We start from the raw sequence: 15,838 nt of genomic DNA, 5'->3' as shown, positions 1-15,838 counted from the left end.
GTGTGTGCTACAACAACAAAAACAAACACTATAGTTCTGGTAGTTCCCCACACAGCATTTAATGGGTATGAAGCAGTTTAGTCATGGTATCAGGGAACTGATACATCTGTTAAGAGAAATGCATTCTATGCGTAGTAAAATTAAATGTTGCATTGCCAAGTGCTATAGGAAGTATTTCAGTAGTCAGTTTTTGCAAACTAAACATTGTAAAATGATATTGTAAGAAGGGGGTACTGGAAATATGTTTTGAAAACATATTCCATCAGGAACACACACTGTACTTGATGGAAGGATTACAGCTGCCGTTTATGGTGCTTTCTTTTTTCTACATTAAGAATATACTGTACACCGCTAGCAGACTAAAGCATAAGAAGGATATTTATGTTGAACCTTACTCTAAATGAATCTGAAGGACTAAAAAAAAAAAATGTATACAGCATACGTTCTGTGGTGCTACTGAAGTGCTGTTACCAGGTTGTGAGCTAAACAAACGCTATCTGGAATGTTTTGCATGCATCAGGGAAGAAAATTTTGGGCAGAGCCACCAAGCTTTAAGTACTGCACTTTTGAAAAGTTCCAGCACCTTTAAGGCACGCTCAAGCCCGTTGTAGACTTTTGTCATTACTTTGATTTCTCGAAGCGCGTGACATTGTGATGGGGCCCATACTGCAAAATACAGAGCGCACTGAGGCAGAATCATTCAAGTTACATTTGTGACCACAGCGGCATTGCTCTGCAAGCAACTGATATTTCATCTTCCTTTCCCTTTACCATTCCCCTACCTGTTACTACCCAGTGAGATCTCTACAGAAAAACAGCAGAAGAGATGGGAACGTTGTGCATACCTTCTAGATATTGGCTAAAATGTTTGTGTGATTATGCGTATATGTAAGGACACAAGTCAGCAGTATGGTCGTATAAATTGTGACAGAGACGTACTCCTTAGAGTCTTGTAGCTGAAGAATTTAGGGGGTAAATTCTTAGTCACTGTGTAAATTGATATAGATTTACTAATTGACACTAGCAGGGAGTGTAGCCCCTTGGGTTTCTAAAATGCTCTTGGCTCAGCCAAAGATTATACACACAAAGATTATATTTGCTTTTCTGCTCTTACTTGTTAAATGTGTACTTTATTAAATTTTATTTCTGTAGTTAACTCTGTTCTGAAAAAGTGCCTGGCAGGTTCAGATTCTTAATGCGTCTTCCTCGCTGGGGGGTTGTAAGGCTTAATTGTTCATGATGTGTAAAAGCTTGAGATGAAAGGATTTATGTAAAAGCAACGTGTTATGATGATTATAAGGCTGATGGTGATGCATATCACACCTGCTGTCACACCAGCTTGAGCAAAAGCAATCTCTGCTTTAGACTGAAATTTCTGTGTAACGGTGAGAACAATATCACTTTTCACTGTTTCTTTTTTCCCTACTGAAAAATCTGGTGGCTCTCTCAGGTAAGTCAAAATATTTAAGTTCATTCTCTTCTCTTCTGGATGTGCCATACACTTCAGGATAAAACTTATTTGTTGCGATTAATTTAGGTAAATCCAGATGTTGAATGGAACATGTCTTTTGCCTCTAGGAAAATTAAAATAATTGCTAAAAATCTGCAATTTTGGGGGGGACTCTGCTCGTGTGGTAATATTTTAGCTACTGAACAACTTACTGATTTAAAATGCAGATAAGCACTGAGATTAATTGTGTTCTATTAATAGTTATTTGCATTCTCTTTTTAATCCACCAAATGCAAAGGTCAGAAGCAGCGTACAAGAGTGCAAAAGTTATCCAGACCTAAGAGAATTCATTATTTAATATGGTATGTTTTAGAAGTGTGTTTGACTCTCTCTTCCCCCCCACCCCTCCAACCTCCCCCTTCATTGTTTTCTGTGTTATTCTTTCTTTTCCTTATATAAACTTGATTTGAATGAGGCAGAATGCCCTGGGGCGTTGCTGATGGGATACAGGGCTTTTCATCTCTTGATTGCCTTCTTGGCAGTGTCTTTAGAGAATTCAAACCTTTATCTGTTAGAGACTGCAAGGTAAGCTAGATTCTGTAAATTGAGATGAACTCTTAATTCTGTTCCTTAATGGAGGAATGTCTATATCTAATATGGCATCTTTCTTGATAAAGAGTGAAGGCTGGATGGGTATTGTGGATGAGCTCTGAAAGCTTTGTGTATTGAAGTCCTTCCTGTTGTGTAGCCAGAGGACTCCGATCTCTGGAACTGACAATTCCCATCCTTCTGGTGTTGGTCAATAGGATGCAATTGTGCTTTGAAAAAGGCATCGTATTTTGGGTGGAGTGTCTTGGCAGAACGAGTGAGGTTTAAAAGATGATGTAAAAGCCCATTGGAAAATGTTTTTGGAGATACCACTGTAGCTGTTACTTGCAGCATACAGGAAGTATAATATTAAGACAATGAGAGACAATACCTAAATTTTAGCATGCTTGTTTAAAGTCACGCTTCTTAAAGTCTCTTAATGTCTTAAAAATGTATTTGTCTGTAGAGGTCCTTGATCCAGACCAGAAAAACCCGTTGCCATTTCATTTCATATTTTCTTCTTCTCCCTCTCAGTAATGTCGCCTTCAGATAGCTAAATGCTATCAGTAATTCCTTGGTTTACTATTGCATATTTTGTGCACCTATCAAAACAAGTATATTTTTTTTCGGTTCCAACCGTTATGCTTGCAATAAGATAATAGCAACCTTCAAAATACTGCTACTGAACATAACGCTCTAGAGGCCATGATTGCACCCAAGCAACATGCTTGCTTCCAGCCACAACTAAAAATGCTTTCCTTTACAATTTCAAAAGATAGTGTTCCTCAGAGAAGTACTGTAAAATGGTATTTTATTGACATTAGGTACATTACTGTTACAGCTTATCCAACTTTCTAGTGTTTTTAATAACATATTATTATTTGAGGATGCTAGGTAGCTTTTCGTTAAGCAGTACAGAGTAAATCTTTCACACTGAGACAGAATGTTTCTTACATGTAAAAAGACTTGTATTTTATCGGTGAAGGCGCCTATCGGTGCTACAGGGTAAAGCAAGAAGATCAGATTTAAAGACTGTATACCTGTTACATTAGGGTAGAATCCAGCTAGTCTTGTGCTGAACGTGTCTACGGAGTGCGTTTGTATGGACTGGAAGGCTAAGATCAGAGAACTGAAAAACACACACAGCTAGACAACTATTTTTACGTTGTCTGAATATTCCATATACTGTACTAAGGTCAAAGAGACTAAGATCGCATTCACTGTTTATTGAATTCAGTTTGTTTTTCATTGAGTTCAATGGGATTTGAATCAAGGTCTTTCTAACGTTGTGATAATAGATCAGGCAAGGGAAAATGCTTCTATTGTGTTTCTGGAACATACTTCTTTATCCTTAAATTAAGATTGATTAAGCAATTAAAGAAACTGTGAGCCACAGTATTGCAGTCAAACTGGAGGCAGGTCGGAAGTTTCACATTCTCTCTTTCTTGCTTTGTAATGATTACAGTTTTGAGGAAAATTTTTTTTGTCTGATTTGTTTTGATAATTCCACTGAACTTCAAAATATATACAATTATAATTTAGGTTTTATGTTTGTAAACAGAAATTATCTTATACTCATTTGTTAAAAAAATAAGAAAACGGGAGTATAATAAGCACATTGATGTAGTGCAAAGAAAAACTCCAATAATATATGTCATGTCATGTGATTTCTCAAAGTAAATGTCAGTTTGCTTTTACAGTTTTAACTGTTGACTAGAATTTAGAAAGCTGATATTCAGATCGTTTGTGGAAGAAGTATTCTGCCCTATTTTGTCATGCTTAGTATTAGGTTACTAGATAGACAGCTGCAGTTGACTTAAAATGGTGCACTAAAAATATTGAAGAGTCTAGCCTTGAGGAAGCAGTGCAGTAAAATGGCAACAAGAATATTTATTTAGCACAGTAAGATCTGGGGGTATGAGAGATGCTTTCAAAAGCATAATATATCACAGGACAAATTTTATTATATTATTTTTGTATCTTACTGCTTCTATTGATCTTTCATATATGTTTTAGAAAAATGTCACATATCTGTCCTCAGGGGCATAAAATAAGCTTGACATCAATAAATGTTTCATATATGTCTCTTCACCAATAAAGTAGAATGGGCAGATTCTGTCCGTTAAGTATGCTTTCTGAATTAATTTCATAAAATATAGCTTGTTTGTTCATTAGAAAAGATTTTAGGTGAAAATGTATTAATCGAGGTGGATAACTTACACGTTCAAAAGTAAATTCCATTATTGGAGTAATACAAAGGAAATTATTTATCACTGTGATTCATTGTACTAATTTTAAGGTGATCGTGTTTCATTTTTCAAAAAATCCAGCATCTCCAGCCAAACAGCACTTGAGCCCACCCTGAAAACACCCAGATGAATGGCCTGCTGCTTGAGTGCAAATGGCCACAACTTGATTGCACATTAGTCAAGCAAAACACCAAGCACCAAGAGAATTTAATATCATAGAACAGCAAAGAGAAAGGGCCCACTGTGAAGAGTTCAATGCCTTCTGAGAGATGTGCTCAGCCTTCCAAATTTGCTTTAATCTCAGTTTTGCAAGGACTGCATGACAGAGCACTGGTTACTTGAAAAGACTCACTGCTACGTCAGCTAAAATAGTCTAGTAACAAACTCTACAATATTAGTTCACCGCTTTGATAAATATTATGTAGTGTGCATATATACACATACAAACAAACTCGCACACACAGTATGTATGTGTGCCTGTATCTGGTATCTTTGACATCATTCCTTCCTGATGTATTTGTTATTCTTTATAATCCTTCCAGGTACTTTTCTGTTTTGCCCCTTTTCCTTCTTTACTCTCGCTGTGCATTGCCTCCCAAATTTGAAAGAATTCCTTCATGCCTTTGAGTGCTTCGAAAAACCCCCGTCTCCAAACCTTAATTCAGAGTTCATTGAACTTTGTTCAGGCTTAGCTCTAAGTAATAGCTTTGTACTACCAGGATTTGGAATTTTGACTACACTAGGCAGCTATTATGCTAATTACATTTGTAAAGTACCTCTTATATGTGAAATCTCTAGAAATATAAATCAGGTATAATAGCTTTACAATCAGCTGTTAGAAGACCTGAGATTTGTAGGCTTTTCCTGAACTGAACTAACCCTCATACCTACCATGCATAAAATCTAAAGCATAAATTAGGTTGGAAGCCACTCACAAAGGTGATGAACTGCCCAGCTAAGGATTTGTCTTCCAGTCTCGGATGTGTTTGCGTCCCGATTGCCAGTCTGACCTGCACTCCCCTTCCCGCTCTGACATATGGGATGAAAATTTTCCAGGACAGTTCTTCTGCCCAAAGTTCATTCCTGCCAGATTTGTCCTTCTCTGACTCCAGCCAGCTGTAAAAGGACTCCAGTGGCATTTGGCAGACTTTGTGTTAAATAAGTCGCACCCTGTATCCAATGGATGTAGTTCACTGAACCAAGAAGAGTTTTGTACTTTTATAGATGATAGCGTCACACTTGAGCACAGAGAAAAAGAGCAGAACTTCTGCTGCTCCCTTAGTTTGCTTGTGTGCTTTCTCCTTACTTTCTCAGCCGTCCTCTAAACACGCCTCGGCAACTGGTATCATCTGATTATTCTGGCATTTGGCTTACGTAGTTGGATTGTTATCAACTGCGACCTTGAGCGTACTTGGCTGAGTAAATTCAATCAGCTAATGAAATTGTGGTCTTTCCATCAATTGATTATCAAATTGCTTGTATAGTTCCGCTAGCCCATCTCTTTTCCAAAGCTGCACGTTTTTGTTTACCCAGGCAGTCTGTGCCTGACCCCTTCCTTGCCTTTCCTGAATGTCCCTTTTTTCACTTGACATGCATACAATCTTTGAGCCTGGCCCAATACCAGTAGACTTCATGGTCACTTTACCAACCATCCGTTTGAACATAAATCAGTAAAAAAGCATTTCAGGAGTACAGGAGAAGCTGGTATGACTTCCTCTCTATGCTGCCCAGCGTAGCAGTCCCAGATACCTGTTGATTTACAAGGCGAACGAAGATGTTGTCAAGAGGATGGTGCTTGTGCCGTGGCGGTGACCAGGAGGAGCTGTGGGTTGCGTTTCAGGTCGGGAACACAGCACGGAGCAAAGCGCCTGCAGTGAGCACCTCTAAAGGATGGATTTGCCCACCTTTCTTTTTTCCCTAGCTTCCCATTCCAGTGCATAATCTTTGAGCAAGTAAAGGTATCAGGCTGAAGTCCCTTTGAATTCCAGTCTTCTAGAAAACTTCTGTAGGTTTAAATACAGGGCAGTATTGGCAGCGTATCACGAAGTACAACTTACGCTCTTTGCCGTAGGTGTTTAACACCCACTGAACCTGATGCATGCCTATGAGACCAGCCACCAGCTAGTTTGGGCTGAATGTAAGCACCCAGTACTTTGGGCCAAAATGCAGAAAAGCTGCAGGTTACTATATCGCTACTACACAGTGGAAGCTGCTGCCTTGTACGCTGTCTGAAGGATGCGGTCACACCTTGAGCTGCATTGCGATTGCCACTGCAAACCAGGCTGATGTCTACTCTGCACCGCAGTGGTCTTGACAAGCTGTGGAGTACCTTGCTTTTGGAAACAAGCTAGTAGTTGGCTTTATCTGTGATAAACCTAATGTAACACAGGAGTAGGTGTGCTTTTGGCCCACATAAACACATTCCGTATACCCTGTTGAACAAAAACTGTGTTTGCTTTCTTTAATTGAAAGCTTCTCTTCCCTGTGATATGGGGGCAGGAGTTGTTTGCATTTTTTTGTAGTGCTGTATTTTTTCCTTTTATACAAACTATGGTACCTTTAATCTTTTTCTGCAGCAATGTTCCTTTTGGTACTAACGGAACCATTTCTTTCAACACTATTTCTTCCCTGACTAACGAAGAAACAGGGAAAATAACGAGGGAGAGAAAATCAGTGGAAGAAGCCAGAAGTACCCACAGGCGTTTGCTGTTGTACCTCTTCCATTTCTTTGTGCTGACAAGGTGAAGGGGTCAGCTGCCTCGTAAACAAATTGTACGGGTGTTTGTGAAGACATTGGTGGTTGTTACTTAGTGGTGCTGCTGAGATGAAGAGGAAACAAGGATCATCTACTTGATAGAATTCCAGTCAGTTGCTTCTGAGTTCAAATTCTCAGAATTTGAGGATTTGCTCGTGGGAGATGATGAACTCTAAACAAATGAGGTGCTTCTATTTTAATTGAGTTTCCTTCTTTGAAAAGTAATGGGCAGATAAGATAAAGGAAAAGAAGGGAGTACAGCATATTATACCTATGGTTGCATTACAGTAGGTCATGTATGCCTATGGGTAACATTGTAGTGGGTGATATATTTAGGTGTAAAAGCATGGATTATGCTGTACCAGGGCAACATCAAGAAGTAGGCTTATTAAAAGGTGCATTTAATAATAATATATGAAATTTTATAAAATATGAATGCAACAGTAATATTAATATTGTGAAGTTTTATTATAGCTTTATGGAAAAATTAATTTTAATGTAAATCAATAAATAATATTTAATATATGTTTGATTTTGGGGGGAAGATGACTTTTGTATCGCTTCATAGTCAAGTGACTTTCCTTGAAATTTTTAGGATAATTACTTGGTTTTCGTTTATTTGTGTTTTTCTTTTAATAAAAAATATTTTTATCTACTTATAAATGTAAATATTTTTATTTTATAATAATTGGTGTATTACACTTGGAAGTAAGAGGTATTTGCTCAACATGAGGGTTCCACGCTGCAGTACCTGCCTTCCTATAGTAGCACAGTGAAGTATTGTACTGTGCTACCATACAAAAAATTAGAATAATCAAGGCAATTTCTTCTGCTCTGTAGGAAAGGAGTCTGGAACCCAAACTATTCATCTTTCCCTGAGTCTTGGAAGCAGAGGGGCTAAACAGAGACTACAACTTCCAGTAACAGGCAGCAGAAAATACTTGAAGCTACTGTTGGCATGCTTCCCTCAGGCTCCCTTGCACGTTACTGCCTAGATCTAGGGAAGAACAAAAGGAACTTACAAAAATGTCAGACAGATTCCACACCTTCCACTCAAAGAGGCTCTAGCTCCTGGTACCTTCTTCTTTTCCTTCCTGGGGGTATCCATAACAGCCTCACTGGGAGAGGAGATAATTCTGTTTAACAGGACAGGGGAAAAGAAACTGTACCCCCTAAATACGTAGGCAGGGGGTATACAACTTGTGTGCGTCCAGGAGGACGGCGCCGAGATTGTGGGTACTTTCATGCTGCTCTTTGTGGAGCTCTGCAGTGAGATTCTTCTGTCCCTGCAACATTATCACAGAAATGACAAATCCAGCAGATTTATCATTTTGGCTGTTTCCACTCTCTACAGATCAATCATCAAGGAGAGCATACATCAAAAATAAAACTCCTCCTCTGCAGAGAAATTATGTCTATTTAGGAAAGGTCTTTATACGATAAAGGCTTTTACTTCAGAGGAAGAAATCTGTTAGCATTAAAGAGGTCTGTTCACTTTGGCAGAAGCCACTTCAAATCAATAGATTCCGTTTCTTTTACATACGGAATAGTGAATAAGACTTTTAACGATGGAGATTTACGCTCGTAGACCTTACCCTAATGGCATCTTCACTTGTTTTCCTGATAAAACCTTTACTGTCAATTCAGTAACCATTCTCCTTTGTGACAAGTTTGTCAGCCTGCAAATCATTTCAGAGACAGGATCTATTTATGGGAATACATTAGCAAAATGCAATCCAGCCACCACTTACCTTTCTTGTGTTAACTTGCTCTTAGTAGGAGGGAGTCTGCAATCAAGGCTTATAACTGCTGGTTTGGGGCTACTGGTGGGTCCCTGTCATCACGTCATGTGTCCCATCCTCTCCCTGCCTGCCCCCCTCCCAAATAGAGTTTTGATTTTGAAGGGTCTAAACCACAGTGGAAGTCTTAGATCCCACAGCCCGTAAGATGTATGACAAAGCAGAAGGACCAAAGCAGGTAGGTTTTTGAGAACATGGGCACTCCAGCTGATTTACTATTCAGTCACTGAGCTGCTCCCTGTCGGGTCCTCTTGTCCATAAGGCATACGTACAGAAGTGATGTAAAGATTTTCCTTATTTAAAACTCTTCTGCTAATAGTGTGAAGGAAAAAACTCATTGTTGGAAATGAATGAATTTTGATAAAATGTTTGAAAAGCTTCAGCCAGAGGCAGAACTATTAGAGAATAGCTCAAATAAGTGCATTTTGGTAAAATTGCTAGTAATTGAAGCCGAGTTCCTATTATTAGAGGTATTGAACATTCTTAAAATTCAGAATAGTGCTATCAGTACTGTATATAATACTGTGAGCTACTTTTTCTAGCAGTTAAGGAAAGCAGACTTTAGACAAATATTTTGATTTTGTAACTACATTCTGAGCTTTCTGGTTTTGATGTTCCCAATTCCTGTAAGCCTACAATGTGGGAATTAGAGGGTTTGTAGGAGAACCATCTGGGGAACAGCAGGATAATTTCATCACTCTTCCTTGGGGCTTTCTTTTCTCGCATAAGAATGAACGACCGCTCCCAAATCCACCAAAGCCTGAGCAAGAAAGACAAGCACAGTTAGTCTGTATTGCAGAGGACTTTTCAGCTTCTGCAAAAATTGAAAAGGAGAGTTGAGTTGTTTTGCAGCCATTGCCCAGCTTTTTCCCCAACTCCATCTTCCCTGTGACATCCATATAACAAGTTAGTGCCTGGGTGACTCCTCGTGGGCAGTACGGAGCCCCTTCTTACAGGAACCTGTAGTACAGCAATTCCTCAGGGTGTCTCTGTACAGATACTGGATTCTCTAAGTTGCTAAGATGTGACAGCTAAACGATGGGGGAATTTCAAAATGCTCGACAAGGAAGGACTAGCACATTTGGATACGCGTACAGGAGGTGTGTTTTGATATGGTTATGTAGGAAGGAATAGAAAGATAGAGAGCGTTGACCCATGGCAGGCATCCCAGTCTTTCTCTCCCAGATGTGAATAGCATGCTTGGCTGTGCCTGTAGATGTCAAGACCTGGCTGCTGCACTGGCATAACACAGTTTTTGCACTAATGGGAAAAATCTTTTACATGACCAACCCTGTCTCATAAGCCTTTCTCTGTTAGTAATCTTAAAAGAGAACAGACGAAAACATTACCTTACTGTGCAGACCTAGGAATAGGGTTTATCTGAAGAAGCACACATTTCACGTTAGCAGGCTGGCAGTATCGGTTATGGTGGCAAAGAATGTGAGAGCTCTAACTGAAGCCCTCCTACCTACCTGTCCCCATCAGCTCTAATGACTTTCCACGGACATGCGTGATTGCTATGGACAACGAACATTTTTTTAATGCTCTTTGTGACTCCTTTTATTTTAAGACCCCTGTATAGTTCATTCCCAATGCGATGTGGCACATATTGTTGACGAACCACTTGCTTTTTTTGCCAATATTTTTCTTCTTTTGCCCTTTATATCTGCTCTGCCACAAATTCTAATTCTTTTGATGTCGTGCGGAAATGTATTACTACTACACAAAAGTCTCTACTTACTCTCAATTTTAAACCAGAAAAAATGTAGATGGACACTTTACCTTGCACCTTTTCTGACATTCTTTCAAAAGCTACAAAGGGAATCTTTTGAGTCTCAGCATGTTTTTGTATATTTTCCAGCTGTATTTCATACTAGCACTTTCAACTTTCTGCACAGTTATACCTTTCTACAAGTATTTATATGCAAAAGAGCACAAAAAGCTGCTCTTAAACCATATTTCTGTTTTTCCTATACAGTAGGAATTGACTGATTTCAAAACAGATATATTTCAGAAGATTCCCACACGGCGTGTGTGCGTTGATGAGCAGGAAGTGTTACTGGACAAGAACCATGCTTTCTCCACACCACTGCCTTGCGCCTGTCGCAGGAGCGCTTACGATGTTCTGCGATCATCTTCTCTAAACCACTTCAGCGTTGTTCTCCCCATGTTGTTCTCCATAAAACAGCATGACTTGCTATGAATTATATATTTGAAGGCAGATCTGTCCATCAATTCAGTCAAGAGATATGATGATGATTAGCTTTTTTGCCTCTAAGTGGTTAACAATTGCAAAAGATTCTTTTCAATGCTTAGTACTTTATGCACTTTATTTTTCTTTTAGTGCACTGGAAAATAAATCTAAAACATTTCTTCTGTTACCTAGCACTTTAAGCCTTTTCATAGCATTTGTAACGTCTCTTTGCCAACACTCCATCTGTGATTTTAGCTTGCAGGAAACACTTTGCAATTCTGTTATTAGCTTTAGATGCAGAGAGCTGCTGTTTAAATATTAATTGCAGCTTCCTTCATAACTGCAGTCAAACCCACCGAGTAACTCGTGAAGTTCAACAGATATCTAGGAGAGGGTGGGGAGTGTGTTGTGGGTAGGACCTGCTCTTAGTCTTAGCAAAGGTCTTACTGGAGTTAACAGTGCAAAATAGGTCATGTCCTGATGCTCGCAGTTTCCTTTCCTCTTCTTACCTCAGTCCCCCTCCTTTTACACACACAACAAAAAGAAAGAAAGAAGAGTAACATTAAACTGCAAGCATCCTTCTTCCACGGTTAGTAGACTTCCTGCTAAACCTGCTGTAAGCGAGAGGACCACCACGCAGTGCTCGCAAGAAAAGATGCAAGATCCATCATTTGTTTCAGATCCTAGTTATTGGACAAAGGCACTTGTTAAGTACTTGTGTATTGCTCTGTCAAGAATCGTACCTCGGTAGAGGCATTATCCTGTGGTTGAACCCTTTTTCAGGGTTCAGAAACCCTCTGTTTTCAGTCATGAGCCTCACCCTGTTTCATTTGTTGATTCCACAAAATGTACTTGACACTTAAAAATAAAAAATAGGAAAATATTATGTGGTTACAGACATTTCACTAAAATGTATTTGATAGAATAGAGAAATCAAGTAGTTAACAGCAATCTGACCAGCCTGTTTCCTGTGGATCACCAGAGCATTGCAATTGCAATACTTATATTGGGTATAGTTGAAAGAAGATCAGCCCCATTAAAATTGTACGATGTATTTTTACCTGTCATCTTCTTCCAGATGGTTATTAATCTTTTATTGGTGAAGTGGTTTGCCTACGGTGTAATGCAAGATTTTTCCTCATGTCATTTAAGTGAGTCACTTCTCTTTGTGTTTGCAGGTGGACTGAATTTTAATATGTTGAATTCTGTTAATTGCTTATAATTTAGACGTTTTTCTTAGTGTTTTGAAAATCTATAATAAATTTTTGAAAAATTGAGTAGTACCCACATATTCCTTTTATTTTTCAGCATTCTGTGAAGAGGGGTGCAGATATGGTGGAACTTGTGTAGCCCCTAACAAATGTGTGTGCCCTTCTGGATTCACAGGAAGTCATTGTGAGAAAGGTAAAGCTTTACTGAACCACACCGTCTTCTTTGTTAATGATAAATATGATATGCTGAATTAAGGATTACTTTTCATTCACTCATTCTGCTTGATATTGTCTCTTCATTGAAGATGTGACTGTTTCATAACAGCCTTTTCCTAACTGAAAACTAGTCTTAAATTAAGCATGGAAAGTTTTAGACGGTTGGGGATGTATCTGCTTTTGCTTCCAGTGGACACGTTTAGCTAATTAGATGGGATGGCAAATGAAAAATATTTACTCTGCCTGTCTTCCGTGGTGCAAACTCAAGATCACCTTCTGTTTTTTCTGAATCTGTTGTACAAATTAGACCAAAATTTGGATGCTTGCTTTTCACTTAAACTTACTGAATTCTTAAGATTTGATTTGTTTCTCAGTCTGAGGCCAGCAGTTTTCATAGGATCACAGCCTATTAAACTATATCTCGCTAGTGATGATTTGATTCTGCCTTTTCCCATATTTTTTCCATTTCAAGTTTTGCTTGAACTTTGCTTGAGCAGGTCCGCCTTTCTGTTTATTTCACAAAGATCTGGTTCCTTGTCTACCTTAAATGAGAAGGAAGGGATCTTACAGAATCTAATAAGGGCTCTTATTAGATTCTTTAAGCAGCAGAGTTTTGGGATAAAATTTGGGATTTTATTTTAATCTGTATTTAGTGAGGTTGTATTTCACTTAAATAACTCAATGATAGAGGTTTTTTTTTTTGCATTGTGTGTTTGTTAATAAACTTTTTGCACTTGTCTTTACTGGTGGAAATAAAGTGGATCGTTAACACAGGTTGCATGATGCTAGTATGGATGAGATTATAACTGATGAGTGTTTTTTAAGGAAGGAAAAAAAAAAGAAAACCAAGAAATAACTGTTAAGTTAAATCACTGGAACAGCTTGTTACCCAGAGATTGTTCAATAATTTGTATGTAGCAGTGTCTGCTTAATACATGGCTGTTCTACTATAATACAAAGTAATTTAAACCCAGTTGTCAACAAATCTGCTTTGAGTAGCTTCTGAAAACTGCTAAAGATTTTTATGGATGTACTCAAATCGCTGTGAACTAGAATCCCATAGTTTCTAGTTGTCAGCATTATTTCTAGTTATTTGGGAAGGAACTAGGACATTAATATTTTCATATCACCTTGAATTAATTTGAGTACTGCAGGTTGTGTTTTTTTGCCTGTAGTCTTTGGATTATTTGTTTTAAATAGGAACAAGCTCCCAAGCCTCCTGATAATCAGTAGTAAGTACTGGCGATACACGTGGAGTGATACAAGAAGGGCCTGCCCTAGAGCCCCACCTGCCATAGCTCCCCAGCCTCTAATCCTGCTAGCTATCCTCTTCCAAGTGTAGTTTTCCCATTCCTTTCTAAAACGCCTGTTATTCAGAGGGAACGGTGCATTCAGAGGGAACGGTGCATTCAGAGGGATGCAGGATACCAGAAACGGGTTCTATGCCCGTGACAGTCTGGCACTGCAAAACCAGTGCCTGCGGCGCCCAGCGGCGCCCTGCCTACGCACGGAGGCGATGGCCTTAGGCCAGCTTTCAGCTCGACTGCCTGTGTTTCTTTTACCCATGAATCTTGGAATTCTCTTTTTTCTGATAGCTGTAAAGGGACTTTCATAACTAGAACACAGAGTCTTTAAACTGTTGAAGTGATGGTTTAAAATTGATAAATGGGTGATATAACCGTTGTTGATTCCTATGTTTTTCATGTCTTTTGTATCGTTTTGATCTAAAATACGGGTTAGCACACCAAGAAAAGGAAACATGGCAGGCATGGTACTCCCATTATATCAAGAAATTTAGAGGTAGATGTCAGAAGGAGCTAGCTTCTGTGTATAAAATCTATACGACTTGAACAAGAAGGAAGTTTATTTTTTTTCTTTGGAGATGTATACAATTTACCAGTATGCTACAAGTCAAGCTAATGAAGGTAACTTTGAGAAATCTGATGCGCAAACTGATTTGAGAATGAATAGGGCTTTGCATATGAGAAGTTGTCACGTTTTAGTTGTGTTAGAGGGTTTGAAAACTTCAGCAGATACACCTTATGTCATGTGCATGTTTCAGTGGCTAAGTGCATACCAGATCTATGTGAGAACAGCTTCAGCCATCTGCAGGTGCGTGTCCCAGAAAGACTAAATGTTCAGAGTAGAAAGGTGATGAACCACCTTTGAAGCAGGAGAAGCAAAAGGAAGCCTTTGCTTACCTGCTTACTCCTTGAAGATGGAGTTGAAGAGCTGTCGGGAAGAAGAGGCGGTTCAATAGAGACTTCCCTCATAGTCCCACTGCATTTTGCTGCAGCACTTTCAGAGGACATCTGAAGTATTTAAAATCCGTGGTGGTGGTGGTGGTGTTTTTTCTTTTTCCTGATGTCTGTAACATTAGAAATAAACAATTTGTTATATTTAACATACGGTAGCACTCCCTCAATCGTTACAACATAGACCAAAGATGGTGGAATGGTGGGACATCACTTGAAACGAAAGCTTAAATGTTCCTTGTAAAATCTTGTCTAACGGAAGCTCATGGTGAACTGATGCATATCAGAAGTAAAATGATGTGTTTTGGTAATGCATTCTATTTGCCACAGTGCATTTAAAAATGTCCTTCAAATCAAGAACACAGCAATTTCTTATACGTTACTTGTGAGCTGAAGGGACTCGTCACCGGCTATAAACAGTACGACCCAAGTTGGCTTCAACATCATGTAAAGGGTAAAATGAACCAGTAATTAGAAATACTGTTGAAAAGTGGGTGCGTTTAGTTCTGAGCATGAATCATATGTTACTCATTGTTTCTGACTGCCTGATTGAAATGATGGTATTAGGTTAATTAAAAATTCTGAGATATTTGAGAAGGGTAGGATTTGTGTTGGTAATTTACTCAGGTGAAATTAAAACACACATTTAAGGCTTATGTACAAATACATAATTCAACGTGCTGCTAAGAAGAATTATGTCTTGCCAGTTGCTTTGCCTGAAATAACAGTCGTGGGGCTGCCTTTTCTTTTTGAAGGTGAACTGCAAATTGATATCCAGAGATACTGTCAAATAATTCCTCCTTCCATCCATTCTTTATAATGCTGTTTCTTTAAGTATGTGCTTGATGTTTCTTACAGAATTTTTGTTGTTTTCTATGTAGGAACTTACTCTATTTTCTAACCAATTTTTTGTTTGTGTTGCGTTTAGTTGGCCAGGGCTGAAATCAATGATCTCTGTGATCATTACCATTTGTGATCATATTTAACATAGCTGTGATACCTGTGCTAGAAAGTTTTTATGTTAGTATTTTTGCTGATATTGCTGTATGGTTCCAGCATGTACGTGCCTGACAGCTGAGCTGGAGATATGCATCCTTAACTGTATGTAACACTATTGGCTT

General features: G+C 38.7%; 1 protein-coding gene across 1 annotated transcript in view; it reads left to right on the top strand.

Annotated features, from left to right (window-relative positions):
• Nucleotides 1–15,838, top strand: part of NELL1 (neural EGFL like 1) — a gene marked incomplete at both ends in the record, with an annotated part of 300,940 nt that overhangs the window by 220,440 nt on the left and 64,662 nt on the right. Inside the window, one exon of the mRNA XM_082000059.1 lies at nucleotides 12,344–12,439. Within this exon, the coding sequence (XP_081856185.1) occupies nucleotides 12,344–12,439 (96 nt within the window). The remainder of the gene's footprint in view (nucleotides 1–12,343; nucleotides 12,440–15,838) is intronic.

This window comes from Phaethon aethereus, assembly GCF_964289735.1.
Source record: "Phaethon aethereus genome assembly, chromosome: 5".
In the NCBI taxonomy this organism is placed as follows: Eukaryota; Metazoa; Chordata; class Aves; order Phaethontiformes; family Phaethontidae; genus Phaethon; species Phaethon aethereus.
This window is presented reverse-complemented; position numbering and strand designations above follow the sequence as displayed.